This window comes from Hermetia illucens, chromosome 4 (genome assembly GCF_905115235.1).
Source record: "Hermetia illucens chromosome 4, iHerIll2.2.curated.20191125, whole genome shotgun sequence".
NCBI classification, from domain to species: Eukaryota; Metazoa; Arthropoda; class Insecta; order Diptera; family Stratiomyidae; genus Hermetia; species Hermetia illucens.
Window position 1 is genome coordinate 7,985,673 of NC_051852.1, and position 27,761 is coordinate 8,013,433.

General features: G+C 44.8%; 2 protein-coding genes across 2 annotated transcripts; one reads left to right on the top strand and one right to left on the bottom strand.

Annotated features, from left to right (window-relative positions):
- The first annotated feature begins 52 nt into the window (after positions 1 to 52).
- Positions 53 to 19,051, top strand: LOC119655517 (zinc finger MYND domain-containing protein 11). Its single transcript, XM_038061427.1, has 8 exons — positions 53 to 456; positions 522 to 658; positions 12,493 to 13,083; positions 13,143 to 13,356; positions 13,416 to 14,187; positions 14,257 to 14,479; positions 14,548 to 14,703; positions 18,710 to 19,051. Exons 1-8 carry the CDS (start codon positions 324 to 326, stop codon positions 18,842 to 18,844), a joined length of 2,361 nt encoding a protein of 786 aa, XP_037917355.1. The 5' UTR covers positions 53 to 323; the 3' UTR covers positions 18,845 to 19,051.
- A 7,622-nt stretch (positions 19,052 to 26,673) lies between these two features.
- On the bottom strand, positions 26,674 to 27,737 carry LOC119656038 (pyridoxal phosphate phosphatase PHOSPHO2). Its single transcript, XM_038062306.1, has 2 exons — positions 27,491 to 27,737; positions 26,674 to 27,426 (listed from the first exon to the last, which is right to left on the bottom strand). The coding sequence occupies exons 1-2, from the start codon at positions 27,515 to 27,517 to the stop codon at positions 26,689 to 26,691; spliced, it is 765 nt and encodes a 254-aa protein (XP_037918234.1). The 5' UTR covers positions 27,518 to 27,737; the 3' UTR covers positions 26,674 to 26,688.
- Between the last annotated feature and the right edge of the window lie 24 nt (positions 27,738 to 27,761).

The following is a 27,761-nucleotide window of genomic DNA, read 5'->3' on the forward strand; positions in this document are numbered from 1 at the left end:
AAAGGCATTGCCTTATGAATTGTACTAAATCTGCTGAATTCGATTGCGAGTTCATATCAAGAAGAAGACTAGTTTTTTATTAGTGGCAGAAATCGATAAATAAATATAAACAGAAAAGTGAAATAATTTCTGGATTGAACCCGGGTGTGCACTTCTTCGTCTGTAGTGAGAGTGCTGCCGAAGGGGCTGATTGATAAAGTCGCCGGATTAGATTAAAGCGGCTAATTTTGTAGGTTAAAAGGAACGTATTTATCCTGCCCTGTTTCCATCACCGGCCTCTAACCGGGCATATTACACTAAACCGCACATCACACGATAAAGCAATGAATCAGGAGAGGAAAGCAAACAGCAGTTTAATTCGAATACTATGGGCGGTTATAAAGCAGCAGAAGCCAGCAACTGCCTCGACTTCCAAAATCGTCAAATTTCTTATGACTGAAGGGGGCCTGACAGAAAGTAATTCAAGGCGTAAACCCATATTGGGACGATTTTCAAGCTCTCCTTTGGTAATTTCGTTTCAGCTGAAGCAGAAGATGCCGTGAAGGATGCCGTTGAGGATGGGTTGCTGGAAGTAAATAGCAACAGCTCGACTCCAGCCAGGAATGCAAGGAAAAGTCCAACAAGAACATATCGAATTCCGTCTGAAGTTGGAGTATCGGTAAGTTTCGCTATGATCCCGTCGAACGGAGATCAGGACCCGGGCATAGATCCCAAGACACACGATGGACAAGTCATCGCATTGTCCAGCCAAGGTTCAGTAGACTTGCAGCTCTAAATGGCAGATTAGATAGAACGAAAGTAGGAAAAGGTCGAGTCACATATGATTGGTCAAATATGTGTCCACCAGGATTAGCTCTATCGTAGACTTTGGGCTCAATATAGGCTCCCTTTAGACTAGGCGTAGTCTCTTCTAAGGGAGTCTTACGGTGGATTCAGGGGACTAGTCCTATGTCCTCTCTGTTTGTCTACGGATCAGAACCGAGGCCACAAGTGGCTACTTTGAAGTCCTTACCACGAACCCTCACTGGAAGTTATTTGGGACGGGGAAGGCCCTGAGAGAATGTGCTCCAGGAGAATTTCTGGAGGATGTGTTTTCAGCTCGGCTGTAGGCGGTGGGCCTCCTTGTGGGAATTTCTTGCTGGTTGTGGCTACGCCCATATCGCGGTTAGAGCTCTTTCTTGGTTGTGTGCTTCACAGGGAGCCGCATGCAGTAAGTATATCAGAAATGTTATTTTGACCTCGCATTCACTGGTATGAAAACGGAGGCATTATGCCCTCACGGCAGGTACTCACGTTAAATTCCGAGGACCACCTTCAAGCCACCTTACTCGAGTATGTGATGGTCTCTTTGACCTTAATGATCATCACTAGCGCCAAACACGGATGCAACTGCTCCTCTAAGTAAAGTTGAAATCATGTCGGTCTTGAATGCCCTCAAGCGGGGCAAAGTCGTCAGGCTTGGCGATCTCCCTTTGAGGCTTTTTCTTGCAGACCCTGTAGTCTGCCCTGCCCTATGAGTTGGGGATAAGAATACACTCAAACCCTTCCCAGCTTGTCGTAAGAGGCGACTAAAAGGAACAGAAATTTGCAAGCTGGCAACCTGCAAATTTTGGAAGTCTTCTACTACCAAGACGTCAACAAGGCCTCGGATAAGGGCTGATCTCACGGCAACGACCTTTGGCTATCGAAAATCGACTATGATTGGTTTCTAGAATGTGCTCGAGCTCCTCGACACCGGTAGTGAAGTTTCTCAGAATGCTCGCTTTCTTCAAATTGAGCGGGAGTTCCAGCGATGACATACTAAGCGAAGCAAGATGGTGGAACTCTGGAGAGAACCCATCGCCATCTTACGGCAATGTGAAAAGCAAGTGGTAGCAGACGCGAATCCGGTGTCTGACGACTGCTGCAAGGCGCGCTCTCTTAACCTGGGAGCCGGTTTCTGACAGACTTCTAAGTGCAAGATTTCGGTCCAGGTGACGAACCCTGCTTCATCTGAGACGGTCCTAAAGGCAGAACACACAAGGCTGCTCTTCTATATGCCGCACTCAGTTTATATTCATTGCCTAAAACATGCAGCGCTTTTCCCCAAACAGGGACTGCGCACAGCAAGTACGCTGCGGCCCTCATCCTTGCCAGAGCCATACTCATGAGGGATACTTTTTCGCAAGTATGCTCTATGTACTGCTTAAAGTACGACCCTGCCTATTATGGACCAACAAGAAGTTGGTAATTCCACATCATGGACGACACCATCAACATATTAATCGAAGACGACTTTCAAAAAGAAGTCGACCGTATATTCAATCGGATGATCAAGATAGCAGAGGAATACAAGCCAGAAAGTATCAAACAGCAAGAGGCAGCACCACCACCATATGTAGCGACCCCGAAGGATGAATTAAAACATATAGGACCGAAGAAATTAACAATTCCGGAGCTAAAGGCGCGAACTGAAGCGAAGAAGGAAGCAGAGGAGCGACATCAACAAAAATTTAAGAAGACAAGAGAAGGTAAACGGCAGAAATTAAGAAAGGAAAAAGCAGAGTACTACAGGCTAGCGACTATCGCAACGGGGAGCCAGAAGAACGAGTTTATAAAGAAAGCTAAGGAGATAACAGAACAACTGCGACTACTTAAGCAGAACGCTAAACATGGGCAATTGCAGCTCGGCAACCAACAACAGCCTCGTGACTGAATATCGTCAGGCAATCACGACATCAGGATGTTTCGTCATCATAATTTTTTTCGTATACTTATATAATAGGCACCATTCGAATTACGTTAGGAAGGTAGTTAATAGAAATAATGTATAACCACAGAACAATTTTTTTTTTAAATTTAACTTTTCTTTCACAATAAATAACGTTCAATACAACATATTATTCACAAAAATAATTTTTCATGGGCGATTTAGAGACTCTAAAAGGATTATTGAGTAACTTACAAAGAGATATATCAAACGCAAAAAAAAAGTGCGGGTAGAGGTTACAAACGTGACACTGTCCTTTCAAAATTGCAAAACTTAGAACAGATAAAGGCTCAAGCCTCGAGCATAATCCAGAACACTACTGATAGTAAAACCTTGAGCTTATCGACATCTTTTAAACAAGCGTACAATACCTTTAAAGAACTTTTTGAAATACAATTGATAGAATCAAATATGAGTGACTTCGATATTACAACCGCCGTCAAAGTAATACCAACTTTCGATGGTAAATATAAAGATCTCCATACGTTCACAAAATTGCTAGAATTTTTAAACGAGACATTAAACGAACCAGGGAAAAAACAGTTATTAAATTTTGTCATAAATGTCAAGTTAACAGAAACAGCTCGCTTAGCTGTAGGTACTAATGTACCCACTAATATGGCAAGCTTTGTAAAATTGTTAAAACAAAAATTTGTAAGCTCGAACACAATCCAGAGCATCCAAACAACACTGAATTCAGTATCCCAGAACAAATCTTCAGTGACTAATTATCGGGACAAAATACTACACCTTACAAGTGAGTTGAGTCACCTACAAGTTGCCGAATTGGGTGAAACGGTGACAGAGGCAGAAGAGAATTTGATTACAAAACTAAATGGGCGACAAGCTCTTACAACTTTCCTTACCGGATTAAACCCTGAGATAAGAGATACCGTTTTCTCTTCAAGACCGCAAGACATGACTGAAGCCGCAAATTACGCATTAGAGTTAGAGAAACGAGATTCAGGAAATCGGGCTAGTGTTTTTCAAGTGAATAGTTCAGGTAGAAATTTTCAAAACAGAAATACAAACCGCGGAAATGTCCATTCTTCAAATAACTCATTTAACAATAGAATAGACTATCGACCCAATAATAGCTATAGATCTAATAACTATAATCAACAACCGTGGCGGAATCGTGACCAAAGTTTCAGCGCTAGACATAACAGTAATACCCAAAGTAGACCTAGTAATCGTGGTAGGAATAGAGGTAATTTCAACCAGAATCGCAATAACCCCAGAGATAATAGGAACAACTACAGAGTAAATATAATTCAGAACCAGGGAAACGGGACACCCTCCGGCGAGGAACAAGATTAGAAAATAAAGATAGAATCCTTACCGGAAACCATGTATACAACTTATTGAACAATAATTCAATTTCGAGTTATATAAAACTTTATTGCAAGGATTTGGGCCAAGATTTAACTTTTCTAATAGATACAGGGGCAGATATTTCGCTATGCAAAAAACTAACAATTAGTTCAGACAGAATAGATGATAAGGAAAAATGCAAGTTAAATGGCATCACTAAAGAGTCAATAGAATCTTCGGGCACCACAGAACTTACTTTACGTATAGGTGAAAAATTTGATAGAAATAGATTTCATATAGTAGGAGATAACTTTCCAATAAAAACAGATGGAATAATAGGGCGAGATATTTTAGAGAAATACATATGTCGGATAGATTTCGAAACTTATACCATAACCTTCAGTACGAAATATGACGAGGTAACAATTCCTATGAACACTAAACCGTTAACAAGTTCTTACGTTAACATAGCAGCTAGAGCTGAGGTAATAATACCAATAGATCTGGTAAGAGAAGAAGACAGTTTGATTCTAAGTAAGGAAATTCGGAGAGGCGTTTTTGTAGGCAACACCATAATTCCAGCCAAAGGTGTTTGTCACGTAAAAATACTAAATACAAATGATAGACCGGTAAAACTCAAACATTTCGATGCTGAGATAAAACCACTAAAGGACTATCGAATATTAGAAGCAACATCACAAAGTCCAGACCGTTTACAGAGACTTTTAGATGGGATAAGAACAGACGTGTAAGATAAGAAAGCGAGGGATAGTCTTATGAAGATCATAGCAGAATATCAGGATGTTTTTCACCTTGAAGGAGAAAAACTTACCGTAAATAATTTTTATATAAACAAAAAATTGCAACTATGGATGATGTGCCAGTATACACAAAAAACTATAAATTACCACACGCACAGCTTAATGAGATTGAAGAACAGGTCAAACAATTATCTGATAGTAGCATTATCGAACCTTCGGTAAGCCCTTACAACTCTCCATTATTAATTGTACCAAAAAAGGGCACTGATGACAAAAAACACTGAAGACTAGTAGTAGATTATCGCAGATTGAACAACAAAATTGTAAGCGATAAATTTCCGTTAACAAGGCTAGAGGATGTATTAGACAAGATAGGTAGGGCCAAATACTTTTCAACTTTGGATATGACGAGTTCATTCCACCAAATAGAATTGGAAAAAAGTTCTAGACCACTCACCGCATTTTCAACAGATACAGGTCATTTTCAGTTTAAACGTCTACCTTTCGGCCTCAAAATTTCATCAAATAGCTTTCAACGAATGTTAACAATAGCACTAACTGGGTTAGGATCAGAAGCTTTTCTTTATGTTGACGACATTATAGTTTTCGGATGTAGTATCAATCATCATAATGAAAATCTAATAAAAGTTCTACAGAGGTTACGCAAATACAACCTGAAGTTGAACGCCAGCAAATGATAGTTTTTAAAATCAGAAGTCGTATACTTAGGGCACCTTATCACGGACAAAGGGATACGAACCGATCCTACAAAAAACGAAACCATTCGAAATTATCCCATACCCAAGAACGCAGATGAAGTGCGTAGATTCGTTGCATTCTGCAATTACTACAGACGCTTCATCCCGGACTTCGCGGGAATAGCGAAAGAACTAAATGCTCTCTTAAAAAAGAATGCTACTTTTACCTGGACAGGGGCATGTCAGACTGCTTTCAATACATTGAAGCAGAAGCTTATCCAACCACCGATACTGCAATACCCAGATTTCGACAGACCCTTTATATTAACTACAGATTCATCAAATTATGCATTGGGCGCTGTACTTTCGCAGGGCAAAATAGGCAATGACTTACCAATTTCTTATGCCAGTAAGTCTTTGGGAAAACATGACCTAAACAAACCTGTTATCGAGAAAGAGTTACTTGCCATACATTGGGGTATCAACTTTTTCCGACCATACCTGTACGGTAGGAAATTTATTGTAGTAACTGACCACAGACCGTTAGTATCACTCTTTTCACACAAAAATCCATCTTCCAAACTGACGAGAATCAGATTACGACTTTGACATTGTTTTCAAGCAGGGGAAAATGAACACAAATGCTGACGCACTCTCAAGAATTGAATTAAACTCAGACATATTGAAGAAGATGACTCCAGTAGAGAATGACACTACTGTAAAGAAAACTTTGGCGATTACAAGGGGTATGTCAGCTAAGAGAAAGCTTGACAATATTGTAAAAAACGTGCACGAGGACGCTAAAGCAGATCATCCTAAGAAGCCTGATCAATTTCATATTTGGGATTGTTCTTCGATATCAGACGTCAGAGATATATTAAAATTGAAATTCATTTTGAATGAATCAAGTAAGAATAAAATTATACGCACCACAGAGGGAATAAGTGTATATTGTAGCAATAAAACTAATAAGAAATCCGTTTCGATTAGTGACAAACTACATTCAACAACACTTTCCACAGATACCAAATCGGTTAATAATAGCGATAATTCTGATATGATGTACACATCTATCATGAAGAAGTTATTGATAAAGGCGGTTAAATGGAAAATTCACAAGCTAGCACTTTCGAACACAAATGATATTTTCCAGGTACTAGGTAAAAATGAATTAAAAAGTATAATTAATACGTTGCAACAAGAAAAGAACTTCGAAGTAAATATAATGATATGTGAACCCCCTAAAAGAATTGAGGATATCGCGATACAGAAAGATTTGATAAAAGAATACCATGACACGCCACATGGAGGACATTTAGGAGTCAGGAAGACAATTTTGAAATTAAGACAACGTTATTGCTGGAAGAATATGAGTAAAATGGTAAAAGATTATATATCTAACTGCAAATCTTGCAGAATAAATAAACAAACCCGTCATACAAAGGAAAGAATGGTAAAAACAGACACTCCATCGACGAGCTTTGAAACTATTTCGATAGATACAGTAGGCCCTTTACGCATATCAAACGGTTATAGATATGTTTTGACAATGCAGTGTGAATTAACAAAATTTGTAGTAGCAGCCCCTATACAATTTAAAGATGCTAAAACGGTAGCAGAAACACTAGTAAAAGAATTTATACTAAAATATGGAATATTTAAAATTTTGAAATCAGATCAGGGAACTGAATTCACTAACCAGGCGCACCAACGGAAACTTCCGATTTAATGGAGAAGGATGCTTTCTACGAGCTACTAAACGCGGTTCAAGGGAAGCTTCCTAAAGGTGGCATTGGGATCGTGATGAGTGATCTGAGTGCCCAGGTAGGATCTGACAATACCATTCTCGGGCATGTGATGGGGAAGTACGATCTTGACGGCTGCAACGGTAATGGTGAAAGGTTCGTGGACTTCTGCAAATTCCACCGCTTCGTCAGTGGTGGCACATTGTTCGAGTAAAGAGCCTGCCATGAGGTCAGATGGGTCTCAACTGACCAACGCCGTACAAGCAATCAGATCGATCACTTCGCAATCACCAGTAGATCTAGGAATTGTTTTCTGGATGTGCGTAACAGGCCCTTACATCGGCTTCGAAAGGGATCATCATCTGGTGATCGCTTGAGTGTTGCTTCCGCCATTTCTCGCTGGTGTGGGGAGCTGCGACTCAATAAATTCAACATCAACCGCTTATTCAACTCAGCTGTCGCTTGATAGCGGGAGAGCTATCTTGCTGATTTACTGAGTAACGCGCCTGAGAATGTCGATGAGCATTGGGCATTGGGGCATAAAAAATGATCATTTCTCGGATGCTATACATGTCGTCGGCCACATCCCGAAGGGGCATCATAAGAGCTGGCTGACTACGGAGTCATGGAAGGGGATTGATGAGTTTAGCGTAGTGTAGGCAGTGACAAGAGAGAATTTGCTATTGTGCTGGTCCGAAAAACGGACGATGCCACAGATCGCAATTATTTCAGAAGTGTATACCGCATCAGGAAAGAGCTTGCATGCTTGCATGCAGAGTTATTTGCCGCTGTCACCTCCAATTATTGCAGATCTGCTGCTTCAACTCGTACGGAAATCTTTGGAATCCAAAACCTTTCCCAGAGAGTGGAAGGTCACACGTTTAGAGTGTGACAATTGGAGCTGTGTCTGCGTGCTCCCTGCCGTCACAAAAATAATAGCTAACATTATCCTGGAACGCATCAAAAACATCTCGAAAACTTAATCGGCAGAGAGCAGTCTAGTCTCCGTTCCGAATCATTCTACATCCTACCGATCGTTTTGAAACAGTGCGGGGAATTTTTTTCTCCGCTGCACCTGCTCTTCACCAATTTCGAGAAAGCTTTCGATAGCGTAAACAGAGCACGTGCTGCACCGAGGAAAAATCTCGGAGGATTTTTATGTCCAAAGCGCAGTCCGCCGGGGTTGCATTCGGATTCGGTGTAAAAAATTGAATTTTTATAATTGCCAAGGAAATCAGCTCAACAACAAGTCCATCAACTTCAGAATCTCCGCAAATATATATATTCTGCGGGCCCTGTCCTCAGGGGTTGGTTTTGTTTCCTTCTCTCTATCGCGAACATTGCCATCTTGAGCAGTGGAACATTACATACTCTGCATCCTTCGGTATGCCACTGCATACCGGCCAATTTGGCGTACCATGCAACCAAAAGCGGTTGAGGCTCTCTGTTTTCGCTCAAGTCAAACTCTCTACCGTCTACCAATCCTAAGACTGATTCCATCCGCCATCCGCTTTCCCAGACATCATACGACTCTGAGCTTTCTTCGCTCGTCTATAGACCTTCCATGGTACAGTACACTCATTTCTTTTCGCCAGAATGTCGAATGGGATTATGTTCGCCGGGGGATTTTAAAGTCCAAAGCGGAGTCCTCCAGGGTTGCATCCTATCCCCGATATTATTTCTTCTTGTTATCGGTGACGTTCTGCATGCTGCGTCGTCTGGAGCTTGTGGAGGAATTCAATGGACAATGACATCTTTCCTCAAACACCTCAACTACACTGATGACATCTGTTTGCTCTCTCATCGGGTCATGGACCTTGGCCAAATGGCTCTGAATTTAGAAAAGAGGCAAGTAGAGTTGGACTGAAGATAAACAAAAACAAATAACAAAACCAAAGTTCTCAGTCTGGCGGATCATCGCACTCTCCCTATCTAGATGTTGCGCGACAGATTAACAGCCCTAGATCCGCTTTTGCTGCACTGTTTAAAATCTACAAATGCAGTTATCTCAACACCAAAATCAAGTTGAGACTGTTCTGTACTAGTGTCCTTTCTGTGTTACAAATGGCATGTGAATTCCACTGTTACTCAAAAGCTCCAAGTCGACGTCTCTTCGTCAACACCTGTCTGCGCCGTATCATCAGAGTACGCTTTCCTGATACTATCTCAAACGAAGAACTCGGTCGACACACAGGTCTGGCACTCGTACGCACTGTGATTAAAAAACAGAAGTGACAGTGGGTAGGTCACACATTAAGGACGCGTAGGCACTATACCCCACCAAGGGGGGAAAGGCAGCCATATATATTCTGTTGGCCCCTCGAAGGGGTTCGCCAATCCCCGTCGGACCGTCGATCTTGATCTCCTCCAACAGATTGTTGGCGGCGTCGATTGAACACTTTCACCTTTGCGTTCCTGACTCCGAACCGCAGTTTATAGTGTACCTGTTCCAATTCTTCCAGGCACTCTTCGTTTATGCCGATCAGGAAAGGTTGGCTTCTTGTCTGGGGTTCCTCCTTGATAACAACCCAGTCGTCCATAGGAATCCTGGGATTTTGAAGGCGCAGGGATTGGACGAGATTGACCTTATTCATGGGGATCTTCGGTCTCCTGGGGGATGACTTTGAGCATTGCGCCTTCGCAGGCAACGCACGAACCGAGAAAGTCCCTGGAAAATTTGTCCTCGCAAGCCATAACATGGAACCCATGGACCACCTGAGAGGAATCAAAAGAGGGAACGGATGCCCTTTGTTCGCCTTTGCAGTCCTGCACTACACGCAAGTGGCTCCCGGCTACGTCGCTGAAGGGTTTCGCAGTTCGTGGCTCGTTGGCTGACTGTTTACCTTTTCCCAGAGGTTGCTTAGCGTTCAAGCTCTTGCCCACTTTGCTCCGCATGTGTTTTTGTTCGACCTAGTCTTGAAGTCGGTTGCGTTTAAGAGCGTTGGGCGTCACCTTCTGCTCGTCTGTCAGGCGTTTGCTGTTATCTTCCTCAACAATCGCCTGGTATCTAGCGAGGTCGTTTTCATCTTACTCGTCGACAGCTGAGCAATCTTGCTGAGAATATGCATTGCCTTCTGGTACTGGCCCTTGAGGAGGATTCCAGTGGACCTTCGTTTCTTAGCCGGTTTCCGGTGACCGACGTTCTTGTCGGAGTTTGCTTTTGAGGGATCCCCCGACATCGACGGTTTCGGGTTAGGAGTACTATGTCTGGTACTCGCTACGCCCAGTTTGACTTCAGTGGATTCCAGGCTGGAAGCCACTAGTCCGTCTGCTGCTTCGCTCCGGGAAGTCCCTGCGGTTGGTTTCAGCACAGCGGTGCTAGGGCTGGCACCGATTGTACTGCTCTCGACGGCTACTGTCTCCTGGCTGGATGCCAGCAACTCGTCCACCGATGACGTGCCCGACATCACCACCTCTTCTTCACTCGTCGGTTTGTTATTTTCTTTTTGTTAATTGAGTCCATGTCTTGCTCCCATGAGTAGTTCGGAAAGAATGTCCACTCTGGCTAGCCTGGCCACCAAGGTAAGGGTCTTATTTGAAACTGAAGATGCCCAAGATATTCAGTGTTCGCATACTATAAACCAAACTCCCCATTGGACACGCAATCTTCGGCGTATGCTGTTGCACCTTGGCTTGGGGTCCTATTAGCACCGTCTCCACTTGAGGGAGGAAGATCCCCGGGCTGTTGCTTCCGCTCCTTCCCCCGGCAGATCCACTTGCCCCTAACACATGACCAGCAGGTTAACATATTCTCGTCAGTTGGATGAGCCTATCCCAGCCCGGTCTTACACACTCTCGGCCCGTCCGAAGATGGTTTAAAGCAGCATCCGCGAGGAGGAATTATGCAACTTTAACCTGAAGTATAATCAGACCAGGTCACTATCGCTCACTACAGTCTGAATAGTCATGTAAATTCCTGGCGTCTCTGGGAGTAGGCGGGGCCAAATCCACACGGACTAATGATATTCGCTATTAAGACGGGAATCTCGGAGCCCCACTGAAGTAGTGACACCAACAGTCAACGGTTATGATTGGATTTTGGAATGTGCGAACCCTTCTCAGCAACGCTATCGAGGTACCCCAGAATGCTTACATAAAGACTGGACATTTTGGGGTTATTGGGGTTAAGCGAGATTTCACAACTCTGGGCACTACTCCTCTCTCTCTTGCAGCCCTGCGCCCTTGTATTCTGGATGGTCTGCCGGAACTAAGCGTATATCCATTGTTGGATTAATGCTCAACTACGAAACCTTGATCCAGAATGAGGTACATTCCAATAGTGCAGTGCTACGCACCAAGAGAGTTTTTGGACTGACCACATCCCGATCAGCAACAGATTTAAGAGTTGTCTTCTGAGTGTACGAAGAGAAGCGCTGAACTCGGCCTCGAGCAAGGCCATCCCTTGATGATCGCATGCCTTCACTTGTATATCACATACACATCGTGTTCAGCTTCATCCTCCAAAATTCAACACGATTAGCTTACGGGGTTCAGCTGTCATTCGACGGTGGGACAACTATCTTGCTGATTGCGCTGCTGTCATCTTGAACAGAACGCCGGAGAATATTGAAAAACGCTGACCGCCACCAAAAGTGCTCTTGTTTCCAGCGTAAATGAGGTTGTCGGTCACGTCCCGAAAGGCGCCATGGAAGCAAATCGAATAGTGTAAAGAACTGAAGGCATTTATTAGCTCTGTATATGATGCGCTCGAGAAGTAAAGCATAACATGGAAAATGAGGTGCTTGCCTCGCCTATATGTAGCCAAAGTAAGGACCTGCACTTCATATGCCGCTGCCCAGCCTCCTCAGATTTCAGACGAAAACACCTGGGTAAGGTTTTCTTCAAGGAACATTCTACGCACTCTCTGCCTCTGGAGAATGTTTTCAGATGCGGCTGTAGACCACTGAATAGGCATTCTGCAGGAATAGTACAATGAGCTGTGGCTCTCTCTGCTGAACTAGACTAGACCGCCTTCTCGGGACCACTTTCCCATCTGATTCAACTGACTTTACATAATTCAGTTTGTCTTCTACATTGACTGGATTTGTATCTAAAGCAGGAGCGTTAATGCATTCAAGAGATGTCCACAAGGATTTTTACAAATTTGTTGTCCCCCCAGCAGCTACGAACGCTCTGAGTAGGGCGTTAATAATTTAAGAAAAAAAGTATTGCAAAATGACTTGTTTATTACTAAGAATAACTTTGCAAACTTTCATAATTCCCAGATAGCCGACCTCGACCACGATCTGTACTGCTTCGAATGCCACAGTCCTGGAAATTTACAAAAATGTTCATTATGTCCGCGTGTTTTCCACGAGCATTGTACTCCAACCAATGCCAACAGTTCCAGCACAAACAAGAGAGGACAATCACCTCCAAATCAGCAACCAGTGACTACAAATGACACCACAACAGAATCTGTCGAAGAATCTGTTTCACAAATGGAGACAACAGTCAATGAAGCAGACGTAGAAGAGCAACAACCCCCAGCAGAGCATGTTGAAGAAAAACCATCATTCAAAAGAGAGGTTGCCAGCAGCACGGAAGACATAAGGATACAAAGATTGCTATCACAAAACTCTGAGACCAAAGATGTGATGTGTATGGGCGAGGTGCGACCACCCAGTCGCCGAACGAGGCGGGTTCTATCCACCTATGAGAAACTCGATGCATCTGCCCTAGATACAGATGAAAATCAGGATAATGTGATGTTGTGCACTTCGTGCCGGTTATATCGAACACAAAGTGATCCAGTCATTGAAGCCGAAGAGAAAAATTATCTTTTGAAATTCATATTTACGCGAATAAAAACTTGGGTGGGTTTTATTTTCTTGTCCGTCTGTTGGGAGACATCTGATATGTTTGAGTATTCCAGATCACAGCCGATACGTATTCGCCTCTCCCGTTTTCATCAAGCATTCCAATGCCATCGAAGCAAGAATTTGAGCTGTTCGAAAAGAAATGTCTGAAATTTCCAAAAACGCTTGATTATATCGATAAAAAGTTGAAATCGAATGGGTATTCGAGTCTAACGGAGTTTCAGTGTGATATTATGGATATACAACACTCGGTCGGGGTTGTTTATGGAGGTAAGCTTTGAAGAGTCTCCTTTTTCAGTGGTGGAGATGTAGAACATTTTCAATTCCAGTGCAATCAGATGAATACTATGCTTGCGTGTATCTTCTGTCGGACTGCGCGTTTGAGTTGTCTGAAATTCGTAAGTGTGCCGACTGCTACCGTCATTCCAACGAAAAGTCGAATGAATATTGGTTCTGCAAGCCATGCGTGCCCCGCCATGAGTTGGTATTTGCAAAGCAAATTGGCTACAGTCATTGGCCGGCCAAAGTGATAAAACTAGAGAATAATCGTTACGATGTGCGTTTTTTCGGTAGCCAACATCTCCGTGCTAACATCGACGCGGTCTACGTTCTACCCATCGACACTGATATCAAATCATTGAAAGTAAAGAAAACTGTCAGTTTCAATAAGGCCATGGAGGAACTTGAGATCCATCAGGAACTATCGAAATGGCCGCCTGGACAATTCTCCTATGAAGCCGAACGAAAGCACCCAGTTGATCTGTCCGGTATACACTCGATTTGGCAAAACCAGAAAAGAAAACCAGGGAAAGGTAAGAAAACCGCCCAAAACTCAGTAAATCGTGAGGCGGATACATCATCTGAAGTGTGGAACACATCGTTGAACTCCACAACTATGACCACTGCGTCCACTACTACAGGGGAGATTGCATCGCCCCTGCAAAGTCACACGACCCCAAATAACAGAGGAGGTAAACGAAGGAAAAATAATTCCAGCGCAACTGAAAGCAGCATTCATAGCGTGGCTGATATGATTGCAAATAAAAAATCAAAACCAAACGCTATCTCTACGCCGCTGAAGAAGAAGGTGAATGCTAAGGGGTGAGTATCAGGTAAAAGTCAGTTTTTGAATGGAATTTTGACCTTTTGTTCGCTCGCTTCGATATACAGCAAACCAAACATGGCAAGACAAAAATCAGCAAATGGAAATGATCCAAATAAAAGGTCAGACGTCGAAGATCCGAATCAACAAGTTCCAGTGAGTCAAACAAATGGTGAGGAATCAGAAGTCTCTTCGACGCAAGATCATTCTTCCCGGCCAACATCAAAGCCAAACACACCAGCACGAATCAAATCAAATCTTGGAAAGCCAAAGCAGGACATCGTTGAAACGGTGGGAAAATGACCGAAAGTCCTAGTGGGAATGTAGCGTATTTAACAATGCTTATCCTTGTCTTTCAGCTGCTTCGTGATCTGCAAGCGCTGAAATGTCCCCCAGCAGCTTGTAAACTAGCGACGCAAACACTTCAGGCGGAAATCGAGCGAGCAGCAGAACGCAACAAGCAGCTTATAGAGAAGCACAACCGAGCAATTGCCGTCATAAAGAAAAAACAATGGGTGAGTATCTCTTCCTCGAAATATTGGGTTGGGGGAAAAGAAATGTCGTATTTGTGATCAAAATTTGACGCTTTATTTAACGTACTTAAAATTATCCGATTGAAGTCAAATATGCGCCGTTTTGTTCGCAAACTTGTTGCCATTTAAACGGCAACTTCCCCTTAGAACCCCCCCCCCCCCTTATTTGCAAAAGACTCAGCCAGTTTTCGCAAGCCTCTTTTGAGGCCAACTTAGTAGCACCAAGAGCACACTCATTCCTATTGACCAGTCCTGGTCGCTTCTGGTCAATCGCCTGTTTCGAACGGTTGAGTTGCTCACAGTAGAGGACCGAATTGAAGGTCTGGCCATAGATGAGCAGCTCATAGTGGATGATTCCCTTCCAATTCCACCAAACACACAGCACAACCTTCCTTCCCGTCAATCCGGGCTTAGCGATGGTTTGGACCGGCTCACCGCGCTTCGACCACGATCTTTTTCACTTGAGGTTGTCGTGTATGATCCACTTTTCATCACCAGTCACCATCCGCTTCAAAAATGGTTCGATTTCGTTCCGTTTCAGCAATGCATCACATTCGTTGATTCGGTCCAAGAGATTTTTTTCCGTCAACTCGTGTGGCACCCAAAAATCCAGTTTTTTTTGGAATCCAATCCTCTGCAAATGGTTCCAAACGGCTTTATGGTCCTTACCCAGTTCCTGGCCAATCGAGCGAATACTCACATGCCGGTCTACTTGGATGAATTCGACGATTTTATCGGTTTCTACGGCGATTGGCCTACCTGTACGGGGTGCATCTTCGACTTCCACTACACCAGAACGAAATCGATCGAACCAACGCTGTGCTGTGCGAATTGTTAAAGTTTCGGGCCCATAAACTTCACAAATTTTTTTGGCCGGCTTCGTTGCATTTTTACCTCTCAGATAGTAAAAATGTAAACTCCGTCGTGCTATTAACATAGTATGCTGGTCCCAAGCCCAGGTAAAGGAGGAGCGTTTGACGCAACGTACTCTGTACTATCCTCAGCAAAACAAAAATAAGATGCTGAGATCAGGGAAAGAGATAAATAGAGTATAGTTGGGAGTTATTCCACTATGCTAAATCCTATCTGATCTCTCTTGGTGACAGGTCCCGCGAGAGGCCGACCAAGAAATTGCATACAATGTCGTTACAAACATGATGATCGGAATGAGTCACAAGCCTCGGAGAAATGCTAGGGCATCCACCTCAGCCGACGTGGCAGGACGGGCCCCGGTCCTGCCGAGAAATGGGCAAGGGTTCTTGACGCATGGACGACGTCAGAACGTAAGCAAGTTAGTCCGAACAAAACAAAACAAATACGTGTCTGCACGCTAAATGTTGGTACTCTAACTGGAACGCATTAATATCTGCGCTCTGCAAGAAACCCGATGGTCTGGTGCCAAAAGCTGCGACATTGAACGCGAACGCGGTAAAAATGGCTGTAAACTTCTCTATTTTGGCAACCCACACACTCAATATGGTGTTGGCATTGCCATCTCACAGCCGCCTCACTTTTTGACACCGTTTCTGTCACCAACGAAGCTGCGCTTCCCACTACTGCCATATATCCGGGCACTTCATCCATCCATACCAGTGGCCCCAAGCTACAGGTGGCGTCCCCACCTAAACAGCTCTTCATCTCCAGGCTAGCGTTCACAACTTCTACGAACGATATTCTGGAGTATATAAGGAGCAAAGTTGGTTTAATTTCTCCTCTGTCCTGCATTAAACTCACAAAAGGCAACAACACCGACCGGGTGATTGCATCTTTCAAGGTTACTTATCCACACGAAGTTGACGTCCTCGGCAACCCTTCTTTCTGACCTGAAGGTGTATTCATCAAGCCATATAAGCGCCCCAATTCGCGGGTAAATTTCAAGGCAACCCGCCTGCCTCGCCGAGCTATATAACTGGATCCATGTTCACTGTCCGTCTATTTCATCAGAACGTCAGGGGAACCAAGCCGGGGGCCTTCAATTTATCTGCGCTGGCTCAGCAACACCATGCCATCTGTATCTCCGAAACCTGGCTGGACGATATCATATTAAACTCCGAGCTCCCCGAAGGGTACTCCTGCTAGCCCTTCTCACCTGTATGAAGAATTGTTTGAAAGTTTGTCTGAACTCCTTACCGTCAGATTCCCTTCCCTCCCTTTCTTCCTTTGTGGAAATTTCAACCTCCCGATGCTCAATTGGCCTGATCATCCTAGCCTTCCTATTCCTTCCAACAACCTCTCCCATTCTTCCCTCCCACTTTCTTTCTTTATGTACATTTGCTCTGCCCTGAATTTCAATACCACCAAAAACTCCTTGGCCCGCACTCTCGATCTCTTCCTTTCCAACCTACCCGAGCGCCACCTCTCTTTATTTCCTTGCACATCCCCGTATGTCAAAACCGACGCTCATCACCCCGCGGTTGAATTTGAACCAGTTCCACCTGTCAGCGCAACTGAAGTCGAGGAGACAATAAAAAGAGAGAAATCGGGGAAAGCCACAGGACCCGACGACATCGCATCTGAACTCTGGAAAGCGAAGAGCTGGGACCCAACACTGTGGCTCAGTAAATTCTTTAATCGGGTTATTCAGAAAGGAAGAACACCATCTGACTAGCAAGAAAGTACCACTGTTCCAATATGGAAAAAGAAAGGTAGTCCAGCAGAATGTTCAAATTACGGTTCGATCCGATTACTTCCCCATACCATGAAGATTTTAGGACACATTCTTGACAACCGTATTCGCGAAATCGTTGAAATAACCGTGAATCAAGCGGGATTTGTCAAAAACTGCTTTACCACGATCCGAAAAGTAAAGTTCGAAGTATGGCGGGTATCAAAACCGCTTCGTGTCTCTGTTGGTGTTCATCAAGGAAGCGCCCTCTCACAACTCCTCTTTGTTCTTGTTATGGACACCGTCACACGGGATATCCAACGTCCAGCACCCTACACTCTGCTTTATGCAGATGATGTTTTCCTAGCATCTGATAGCAAAAATGATATCGAGCAACTTGTCCAAAAATGGAATGATCGCCTCATGAAACAGGGTCTCAAACTGAATTTTTGACGACCGATCCCCATGAAACAGGCACAATCACTGTCAGCGGCAGTGATCTGCCCAGAACTGAGTGATTTAAATACCTCGGGTCAACACTATCAGCCAATGGAGAACTGCGTTATGAAATTACTTCACGCATTAACGCAACCTGGATCAAGTGGCGTTCCACAACTGGTGTTCTTTGTGATCGACGTATCAACGAACGTCTCAAGTCGAAGATTTATCACAATGTTGTCCGTCCTGTCGCTCTCTATGGTTCTGAGTGTTGGCCAACTATAAAGGACAATGAACGGCGTCTTGCGGTAATGGAGACGAAGATCTTACGTTGGACTAGTGGCGTCACACGTTTCGATCACATCCGAAATGAGGATATCCGCGATCGTTATGGGGTTGCACCGATTGTGGAAAAATTGCGAGAGAGGCGTCTTCGATGGAATTCACTTGCCAAGATTGGCCTGAACATCGAGGTCGATGGTAAAGACCAAAAGGCAGACCTAAACAACGATGGCTTGATACGCTGGATGGGGATTTAAAAGCGTCGAGATTGCACTCAGATCAGGCATTCGATAGAGCCAAATGGCGAAATCGATCACGACGAGCCGACCCCGCTTGTGAACGGAACAAAGGCTGAAGAAAAATAAGAGGTAGTAAAAATGTAAAATATGACGAATTTCTTCCTTGGTGGACTCCATCTTTGACGCGCTATAACTTGAGACTGAAACGTACGATCATAAAACTGTCAGAAAGACACCTGTAGCCCAGATCGTCGTCTTCAAATCGCCGTATAGTGTGACCCGATGTGATAAGTACAACACAAGATATGTTTAATTGTCGCCATCTATTGGCAAAATACGACATTTATTTTTCCCCCAACCTAATATTTCTATCGCCAAGAGCCCCGGCCGGTTTCATATTATTTTCCGACCAATATATTTCCAGTGTTATTATTGCGGCAAAGAGGCCATCTACCATTGTTGCTGGAACACAGCCTATTGTTCGACTGAATGCCAGCAGGAACATTGGCAGATGGAGCACAAAAAGGCATGTCGACGGGATCGCCGAAAAGCGGACTAATCTAAAACGAGGCGTAAATACCAACCTATTTATTAGACTAAGTGTTTTCAAAGTGAAGTGACTTTTTTTTCATGTTCTACTCTTTATTTTCTTGTTGTTTTCCTTGATCTAATCGCTGTTGAACTTAGCCAAAAAGTGAAATGTTCTAGTGATATTTTTCTCGCACGGAAAAGCGCCCAAACATTGAAAATGATTTATTTGTCGTCACTCGTGTTTTCGATCTCTCATCTATGGAATATTTATTGTTTAGGTAAAAAGCGAATCAAGCATGTACACATGTTAAATTCCAATCTCGTTTCATCCAAATTATTCCGTTGTCAGAAGCCTCTTTGCAAATGAAAGATAATACAAAAAATAGTGGAAATCAAATCATGGAAGTATCAGTTACTCAGTGGCTAAGATACCACGGAAATCTTTTTATTACGTTTTACTCCTATGACTACAATTCTGATGACTACAACTACTCGCTTGCCCACCAGCAGAAATGGACTCTCCTCCAGTTATGCTAAACCGCTCTATGAACTCCGGGATTGATTCCGAATTTCTGAGAATCCTTTCAGTCCGTTTCGTCTTTGCATGATGTAAATCGCTCAAGAAGCTACGCCAATGGCTGGAAATAGTTGAAAGGTTCTTTCCAAGTTTCGAGTAGCTAAGTTGTATCTTATGATTCTGGGAAAAGGCAGAGACATTTATTTATTTTCACCTCTAATTACAAATTGAGTTTTTGGTACCAAATCTTCATTTGTTGACATTATTATGGTTGTCTGCTGGCTGAGAGGATAAGAAACCGCCTGACTATGAAAAGACACTAAAGAATACAAGAAGCTTCGAGACACTTTTGTTCAGTTTGACCATGACTACTTGATGGGAAAAAAATGAAACGTTTGCAAGTTGTTTTTTATGGAAATGTCACAATTGTTGCAAGGAGAGAGAAAATGGCTGGTGAGAATTTTGCTACAAAAGGGGATGCTCATTTGTTTTGCTTTGATTGTTTCCTATTTGTTTATGAGATTAAATCCACCCCAAAGCTCAAGGCTAACTAATTTCGTTCATGGCATATTAGCTGGATGTGACGTTCTTCTTGATTTTCAGCCTTTGTCCCGTTCAGAAGTGGGATCGGCTCGTCCTGGTCGGTTCCGCCATTTTGCTCGGTCATAATCCTAATCTGGATGAAGTCATGAGGCTCTCACATCAGCATCCAGCATATCAAGCCACTGTTGTTTCGGCCGGCCTTTTGGCCGTTTCCCATTGACTTCGATATTCAGACCAATCTTAGTCGTTAATGCAAATTACAAGTCCCTTTAGTTAGTTGAGTTTACTGGAAGGAGCCGCAGCTCCGAGCACGTTAAGCCCATTGTACTATCCCCGTAAATCGCCTATTCAATGACTTCCCGCTTACAGCGTTCGTAGGCTTTATCGAATCTGAGAACATTCTCCAGAGGCAGAGAGTGTGCAGATTCTTCATTGAAGAAAACCTGGTTTTTCACAAGAGGAGTCCTAAATTACCTGCATGCATCCGCCTTGCAGATCGCGAGTCTGCCCCCGATACTCTCAGGGCTCCTGAGTCAGAACTATTCCAATGTTCTCCTTGGAATTTACCCTTGCAATTACCGCAGATACAGCTTTCGCATGGTGGAGATTTATCTGGGCTGTCTTAGTGCTGGCCATTGACTCCGTTATTGTTTGGAGCTCTTCTGCACTGTCGGAGTATCGCTTTCCTCCTCCGCTCCGCTGTCCACTCTGATCCCTAGAAGCGCTAGGTCTAGGTCGTCCAGCTTCTGCTCTTCACTGGGCAGCAGATCTACTTCCCTGGTTGATCCAGTCCTTTCCGCCTCTATAGTTTTTGAGACTTCTTCGGGGACCTCGCTATGCTTTTCACCCGGTATCTCCTCCGAGGTATCTTTCCTCGGCTTTTCCCTGTGCACATGCACGGGAATGTTGCCAAATCGACAGTTGATATCGCAACCACGACATTTGATTGCCTCCAGGGATCGGTAATCTACCCCGATCGTAAGGAGTTTTCCCTCCTGCAACTGACTTCTGAAGACTCTCCATAATCGCGTATGGGGATCCTCATTCTGAGCGATTGGGAGATCCATGAGATCTTCCGTCTCTATTGTCGCGGCTTTTGGGAGAAAAACTGTCACCATGTGTGCTCCTGGTATATCATCCCCAGTACATGTTGACAATTCTGCACCTACCCAGCCTGGCAATTTCGGAACTATGGTCCTAATCCACTCTGCAGTGTCTTCCGTCGCGCAGTCCACCAGTATAAAACCTGGTCGAAAGCGTATCCCGGTGAACACATCTACCTAAGGATAAGGTCTTCGACGGTTTCCTGATCCTGCTCCTCACGAGTATTTATTTGCTCGGGAAACATGTTTGGCAGTATGGCCCTTGACCGCACTAGCATAGCTAATGGCAGGCTTCCTGAGTCCTGCCTTCACTCCTGACCTGCCCGGATTTTCTCCCTCCTTGGGTTCAGGTTTGGATTTTTTGGGAGCATTCCCTGCTACTCCCCGCTTTCTCGGCTCCGGTAAAGATGGCTTAGGTCTATTCTGGGCCTTCTTAAGGGCACCTGCGCCACTGAGACCTGTCTCCTTCCTGACGTCGGATATATTTATCTCAGGCGTGTTTTTGTTAGTCCCTGCTTTTTGAGCAATGGCGTTTGTGGTTTGTTGTGCACGTAGTTTACCAATGATGACCTGGAATCCACTGCTTGACGTCCCAACTTCTCCTTTCTTGGTTGTAATCATCTGGTTCTTACTATTTCGGAGATGTTTCTTCGCCTTATTAACCAGTGTGTGTGCGGTAAGGGGTCCCGTTTTATTGGTTTTGATTCCCACGAGTATGGGGGTTAGGAGGTCCGCCGTGCCATAGCCCCCCGTAGCACGGTAAGGTCTAACTTACTCACTGAGGCGACCAGGTATCAGTAAGGCTCCGTTCGAATACAGTCAGTTACCCACGACTGCAAACTATCCAATGGGCACGGTTCGCATGACACCCTGGATTGGGGGAGGTGTTTCTCGACTCCCCAGTCTAGATTCGTAGCGTTTTGTTAATAGTAGAGTCACCTAGTACAGGGTGTGGCTATCACCACTCACTAATGGTCTTGATAGACAAGAGGCTTGGCCCCTGAAAAGCCACCAATCGCAATCCTACAGTGCACTGCTTGATCCCTAGCAATGCAATCTAAAGAGGGCGATGCTTCTCACGGTATTTCTCCATAAGTAACTGCGCAGCGTGTATTGCGTCAGTAGTTCCACAGTTCTTGACCAATCCGGCTTGATTCACGGTTATTCCAACGATTTCGCAAATACGGTTGTGAAATCTTCATGGTATGGGAAAGTAACCGGATCGGACGGTAATCTGAACATTCTGCTGGACTTTTATTTTTTCCATATTGGAACGGTGATACTTTCTTACCAATTAAATGATGATCTACCTACCTCAATAACCCGATTGAAGAGGTCTTTGCTTTCCCAAGCTCGGATCCAATGTCGTCAGCCCAATTGGCGCTGTGATGCGCCGTCTTGATGCCACAAATTCCTAAGGCCATGTCTGCTGTGGTAAGAGCAAAGAAACAGGGTCTAGCCGTTTAAATCTTCAGAGCCTGCCCATAGTATTCACGAGGGAAAGTAGCTCTTCTACCATACAGTTAGAGATCTTTTTGATGCCCTCAAATACTGGTTTACCTAGTGTCCGTAGCCTTCCACCTAGACCTGGGCAACCACAAAGGAAATGCCTGAAGGTTTCTTTCTCGTTTCTACAACTTCTAATAGCCGCTTGGTTGTCAGTTAGAATAGCTATGTTACGCTTGGGGTTTAGACCATGTCCCAGCCATCGACAGTCTTCCAGTACCCCCGGTACTTCCGCTTGGAATACACTGGCGAATCCTAGGAATCCATGACTCGGCTACACTACAGGGGCTCTAAATTCGTTGCCGAAGAATACTGCGTCATAGCCTTGCAACACGCCGCCAGTCTTTCACTCTGCTCTGGTTGAAAAATCCATAGGAAAACTACTCATGAAATTCGAATTGTGTGGCGCCTAGTCCATTGGGAATGCCCAGAGTTCCCATCTAGGATGTTACTGTGGCCACAGGGTTTTATTGTCCAGCATCCAGACTCTCGTACTCTGACAGCACTGCACGCTACAGGATATTTAGTGTGGATGTCTAGGAGGAGGAGGTGCAGGGGTACATTAAGAAAATCTGCCTGACAGGACTTCAAACCCCCAGGAGCACCTACACACTCGGTTCTTTGAATCCTATTAAGCTTCGTTCTATCCTGCTTTTTCTGTTCCTGTTTTTCTCTCAGCTAATTACCTCGCGAAGAGCGATTTCTGTGGATTTAGTAGGTACGCGTGCTAGGTTTCAGCACAGAAAGGCGTTCTTCCCATAATCATCCTTAAGTGGATGCCCAGGATGTGTGTGATACGCATCCCAAAGAGATACAGTTCCGGTAAATCTTGACAAGCCACGGCACAAACCTTTCCTGCTGCTTCTTTAGGATGACTGGGATTATCCGTCTGGGTCCGGAGAATTATATGCAGAGAAGCTGTTTATAGCCGAGCCTAGTTTATCCTCGGTAATTGCCGATTTAATATGATCGCTCGACGGCATATCCTCCCCCCTTACGATGAGATCTAGGCTGAAAAGTATCCAAATGTGATCTGAAAAGGATCTCTGGTCAAACACTCTCCAGTTCTTAACCCTAGGAATCCCACTGTCGGTTAATAGGGTCAAATCAAGGACCTCCAGAACTTCGGAGTAGACACAGAAAAGTGTGCGAGCTCTTCCTGGCTAGGATACATGCTCTGTCTATCCTGATCACGGTATGTTGTGCTACGGAATAAATAATAATACTTGCTTAGAGATCTTCGATGGTTCGGCCTCCGAACAAGGATTTCCATATTCATGTCGATGCCTTCCTCCCGAAGGAAAGATTTATAAGCGCTACCCTCAGTAAGATCTTTTGGTGTAAGGGGTTCGTCAATCGCCGTCGGACCGTTGATCTTCATTTCCTTCAACTGCTCGTCACAGGCTTTGATTGGTTCCACGTCGCCGGTTTCACGAAACGGAACATTTTCACCTTTGCGTTTCTGACTCCGAAACGCACTTTATAATCCACCTTTTACAATGCCCTCGGGCCCTCTTCGTTTATACGAAGCATGAAAGGTTTGGTTGTTCATCTGGAGTTCCTCCTCCTACCAATCAGTTGACGATGGGAATCCTGGGGTTTTGACGGTGCAAGGATTGAATGAGCTTGTTCTTATGCATGCGGATCTCTAGATGAGAGCGACCGATCTGCCAGGGATCTCGTCGTATGGAATTTGTATCCGCACAGGCGTCGCTGATCTTTGCGACGTACGAACCCAGAAAGTCCTTCGAGAATTGATCCTCGGATGATGGAACCTACGAGCCACCTGAGAGGAATTGAAGCAGGAGCGGAATTCCCCTGTTTCCCTGTCCTGTCGTGGAGATGCTCGATGATCATCTCCGGCAACCTGATCTCAATACTGATCCATATCCCCAGCCAGCATCGTACGTAAGTGACTCCCGACCACGTCACTGAAGCTTTTTGCAGCTCATGCCTCGTGGCCCGGCTCTTTGTAGAGATTGCTTGGCGTCCGAGCCCTTGCACACTCTGTTCTGCTTGTGTTGCTGTTCGACCTCGTCTTGAGATCGATTACGATTAAAGGCGTTTCTCAGCTGGGAATGACTAGTCCGTCTGCCGCCTCGCTCCCGGAGGTCTCTGTTGTTGGTTTCAGCCTAGCAGTGCTACGGCTGGCACCGACTGTATTATCCTGGAGGGCTACTGTCTCCTAGGTGGATCCTATCGACTCGTCCTCCGGCGATGCGCCTCCCATCTTCACCTTTTCTGCTTCTGTCAACGATTTTTTTGTTAAATTGGAATCCATGTCTTGGGTCCACGAGTAGTTTGGGAGTAATGGGCAACTGGCTAGCCCAGCCACAGTGTAAGGGTCTTATTAGAAACTGAAGGTGCCCAAGTTATTCAGAGATCGCATACTAAATACCAGGCTCCACATTGTTCCCGCAGCATTCAGAGGAATGCTGTTGACCTTGGTTTGGGGTGCTGTTAACATCTTTCCCAGTGCGGGGAGGGCGATTCCTGGGCAAACAGAACTTCATCAGTTTCATGTGCCTACTCCCAGCCCAGCCCTACATACTTTTGGGCCCGTCCCAAGGCAGTTTCTAGCGGCCATCGTGTGAGAAATTGTCAGATTATGGAACCTTAACCTAAAGCATAATCAGAAGAAAAAGGCAGCCTCCAAGTAGGAATTTATACACCCTAGCTCAAGATTAGAGTGGATGCGCGATTTGTCCAGGGGAGGGCCCAGCACACTGTCTAGTCGCGTTGGAAATCGTCCCAGTTTGTCAGATTGAAAGATCTGCATTTGTGCGGATGGTGGTGAGGGGAGAATTTGCTGCAAATGTAGAGAGAGGCTGATGGCATGATGGTCCGAGTGGGGTGCTAGAGAGGAGCAGCTATTGAAACATGCTGCGAAATTGAACGAGATTATAAAGCCGTCTAGGAAAGAAGATCCACAAAGAAAGGATGGCACTCCCGCGTTAATGATGTTCGCGCTAAGGAATGGGCCTGACTGGAACCAATCGAAAAGCACTTTGCCGTTTTCGTTGTTAACTGAGTCGCCCCAAGATACGTGCCTCGCGTTGAGGTCACCGCCGAGAATGAAGGCGTCGAAACTGGTCGCGATTTCCCAGAGTTCGTCCAGAGTGGGAGTGAGGTGACGACCTGTGCCGCACGGGAAGTAGAGAGAGCCGATTAGGACTCGGAGGACGCCACCACCCCTGACAGGAAGTCTGACTACTGATAACAGGCAGTTTGATGCCAGTGCAACCGATGGGATACTATTTGCCCTTTGACTAGTATGGCTGTGCCTCTGCCTGCTGTAGTTTTACGTTGGGAGCTTCCCCCAGTCTGATTTCGTTTAGGAGAGCGAGATTAGGATTGGAATCCTCTAACAGCTTGTGGAGAGCGAAACGTTTGTCGTTAAAAATGAACGAATTAGTGTTGAGTGTGAGCATCTTCATTTTGGTTGTCTAGCAATTGAAGAGGAATTGTAGGTATGCTTCGGGTTTGTCTTCAGGGGGGAAACGGAGAGATTTGTGATAAAAGTCGGAAATTGTGCTCCACAGAGAGGAGAAAGACATATTGAATAGAGACCTAGCTTCCATGAAAAAGCCCCTTGGAATGGAAGAATGTGCAGACGATAAAGGGCTAAGGGTTTTGACCCCTGGCCACTACGGCAAAAGACGGGGTCATTGAAGGCAGGGCGGTCAGCTGGCATGAGGCAAAGTGTTAGGCTGCGAGACGCGAACAGGTGAGGGTCTGTCAAGGTGGGGGAAGAACGAAGCAGATCGAGAGTGCGGGATGCTTTTTGCGCTTTCTTTGCGCTGAATAGATTCCAGCCTACGGGGGCACATAGAGAAGTTGCAAGGTGACCCATTTGGCCACAGTTTGCACATTTGAGTGGTGCCGCCGACTCTTTTTCGGTGTTGTCTTCTACATTCGAACGGGGGCAGTCCCTGGAGGCGTGTGGGCCCGAATTGTCCCGCAACAGATGACGGCCACCGGAGGATATTAACCTGTAAAGGTAATTAGACGGGAAGAACAGATGCAGTCAGGAGTTGTTTCAGGTCAAGAGTGATGAGGTCAGTAGCCAGAACAGAATATCTTTAAGCTTTTTCGAAAATGTTGGACTCAGTCGATAGGAGCAGATCACGGAGGCTTCGTAAAAACTAACACCCCAAATTATTCGAGGAAAAAAGCCATAAACATCGCTTCCAACAAACTCAGTTAGATTTTTATTTTGCTAATAATTGCTGCCAACAAGTCCAATCCATTTGTCCACCGTATCGTCTGGGCCCGCAACACCAAATTATTATCCGCGGCCACTTTTTTGATCCTCTTATCCATGCTGTAATCAATGCGCATGCAAGCGAAATCCGCCTCTGATAATCGTAACGCCGGGCAGATATCATTCATTCCGTCGCCCACGTAAAAGACATGTTCATACCGAATATTCTTATCTTCACGCCGGCGTGATATAAACTCCGACAAGGCCTTCCCCTTGCACAAGTTCACGGCGCTCAGGTTGCAGTCGGTCTGACGCTCGTAGGGCTTCAACACGAGCATTCCACGCTCGTCGAAATGCGCAGGATTTGTATATACTTGGGCGAAGTCATTCGTCAAGTCGTGGGCATCATTCCAGTCACGAATAAATTGCGAGTTCGAGTCACTTATAATGATGAGATCGAAATTGTTGGCGCGCAAGGTTTTCAGACACTTCACCATGCCCGCAGTTTCAGCGATTTCCACGACGGTTTTTTTAATCCGAGCCGGTTTGATTTCGGCCTGATGCAACAATGCGAAGATAGCTTGCATGTATTTTGTCCATCCGGTCTTACTCAGACTGATGACCTCCGGCGGGATGTCGCCTGGGTTGAGAAGTGAGGCGACCACAGTATCCGTGTTGTCGTTGACCATTGTGTGATCGAAGTCGAACGCCGCCAAGTATCTCGGCTTGCGTTTGTCCTAAAAGCAAAAACAAGAAGATATCTAAGAAACCATTGCAAGCGTAAAATATCTCTTTTTTTACCTCAAACCCCGACTGTACTGAATTCATCGCCACAAATCTAAACTTTCTTAGTTAACCCAATTCACTTCATGAGAATTCCACCTCACAGCTGACTTAAAGCTAGTTAATTGCTATCGTTTATTTGTTACTAATACCGCTATCGGCCTAAGCCTAAAGCCAATTTGTCGATAAGGCGAGTTATAAAAAAGCCCGAGATAAAATCATCATATCACACTCACGGTGCAACAGCTCACCATCCAATAAACAAAACAAAAGTCATTAGTGACAATCT

Coding starts and splice junctions, on each gene's coding strand:
- LOC119656038 (XM_038062306.1), bottom strand. CDS start 27,517: ATGAATTCAGTACAGTCGGGGTTTGAG. Junction 27,427..27,490: donor CAGTACAGTCGGGGTTTGAG/GTAAAAAAAGAG, acceptor TTTTGCTTTTAG/GACAAACGCAAGCCGAGATA.
- LOC119655517 (XM_038061427.1), top strand. CDS start 324: ATGAATCAGGAGAGGAAAGCAAACAGCAGTTTAATTCGAATACTATGG. Junction 457..521: donor TGAAGGGGGCCTGACAGAAA/GTAATTCAAGGC, acceptor ATTTCGTTTCAG/CTGAAGCAGAAGATGCCGTG. Junction 13,357..13,415: donor GGTCGGGGTTGTTTATGGAG/GTAAGCTTTGAA, acceptor TTTCAATTCCAG/TGCAATCAGATGAATACTAT.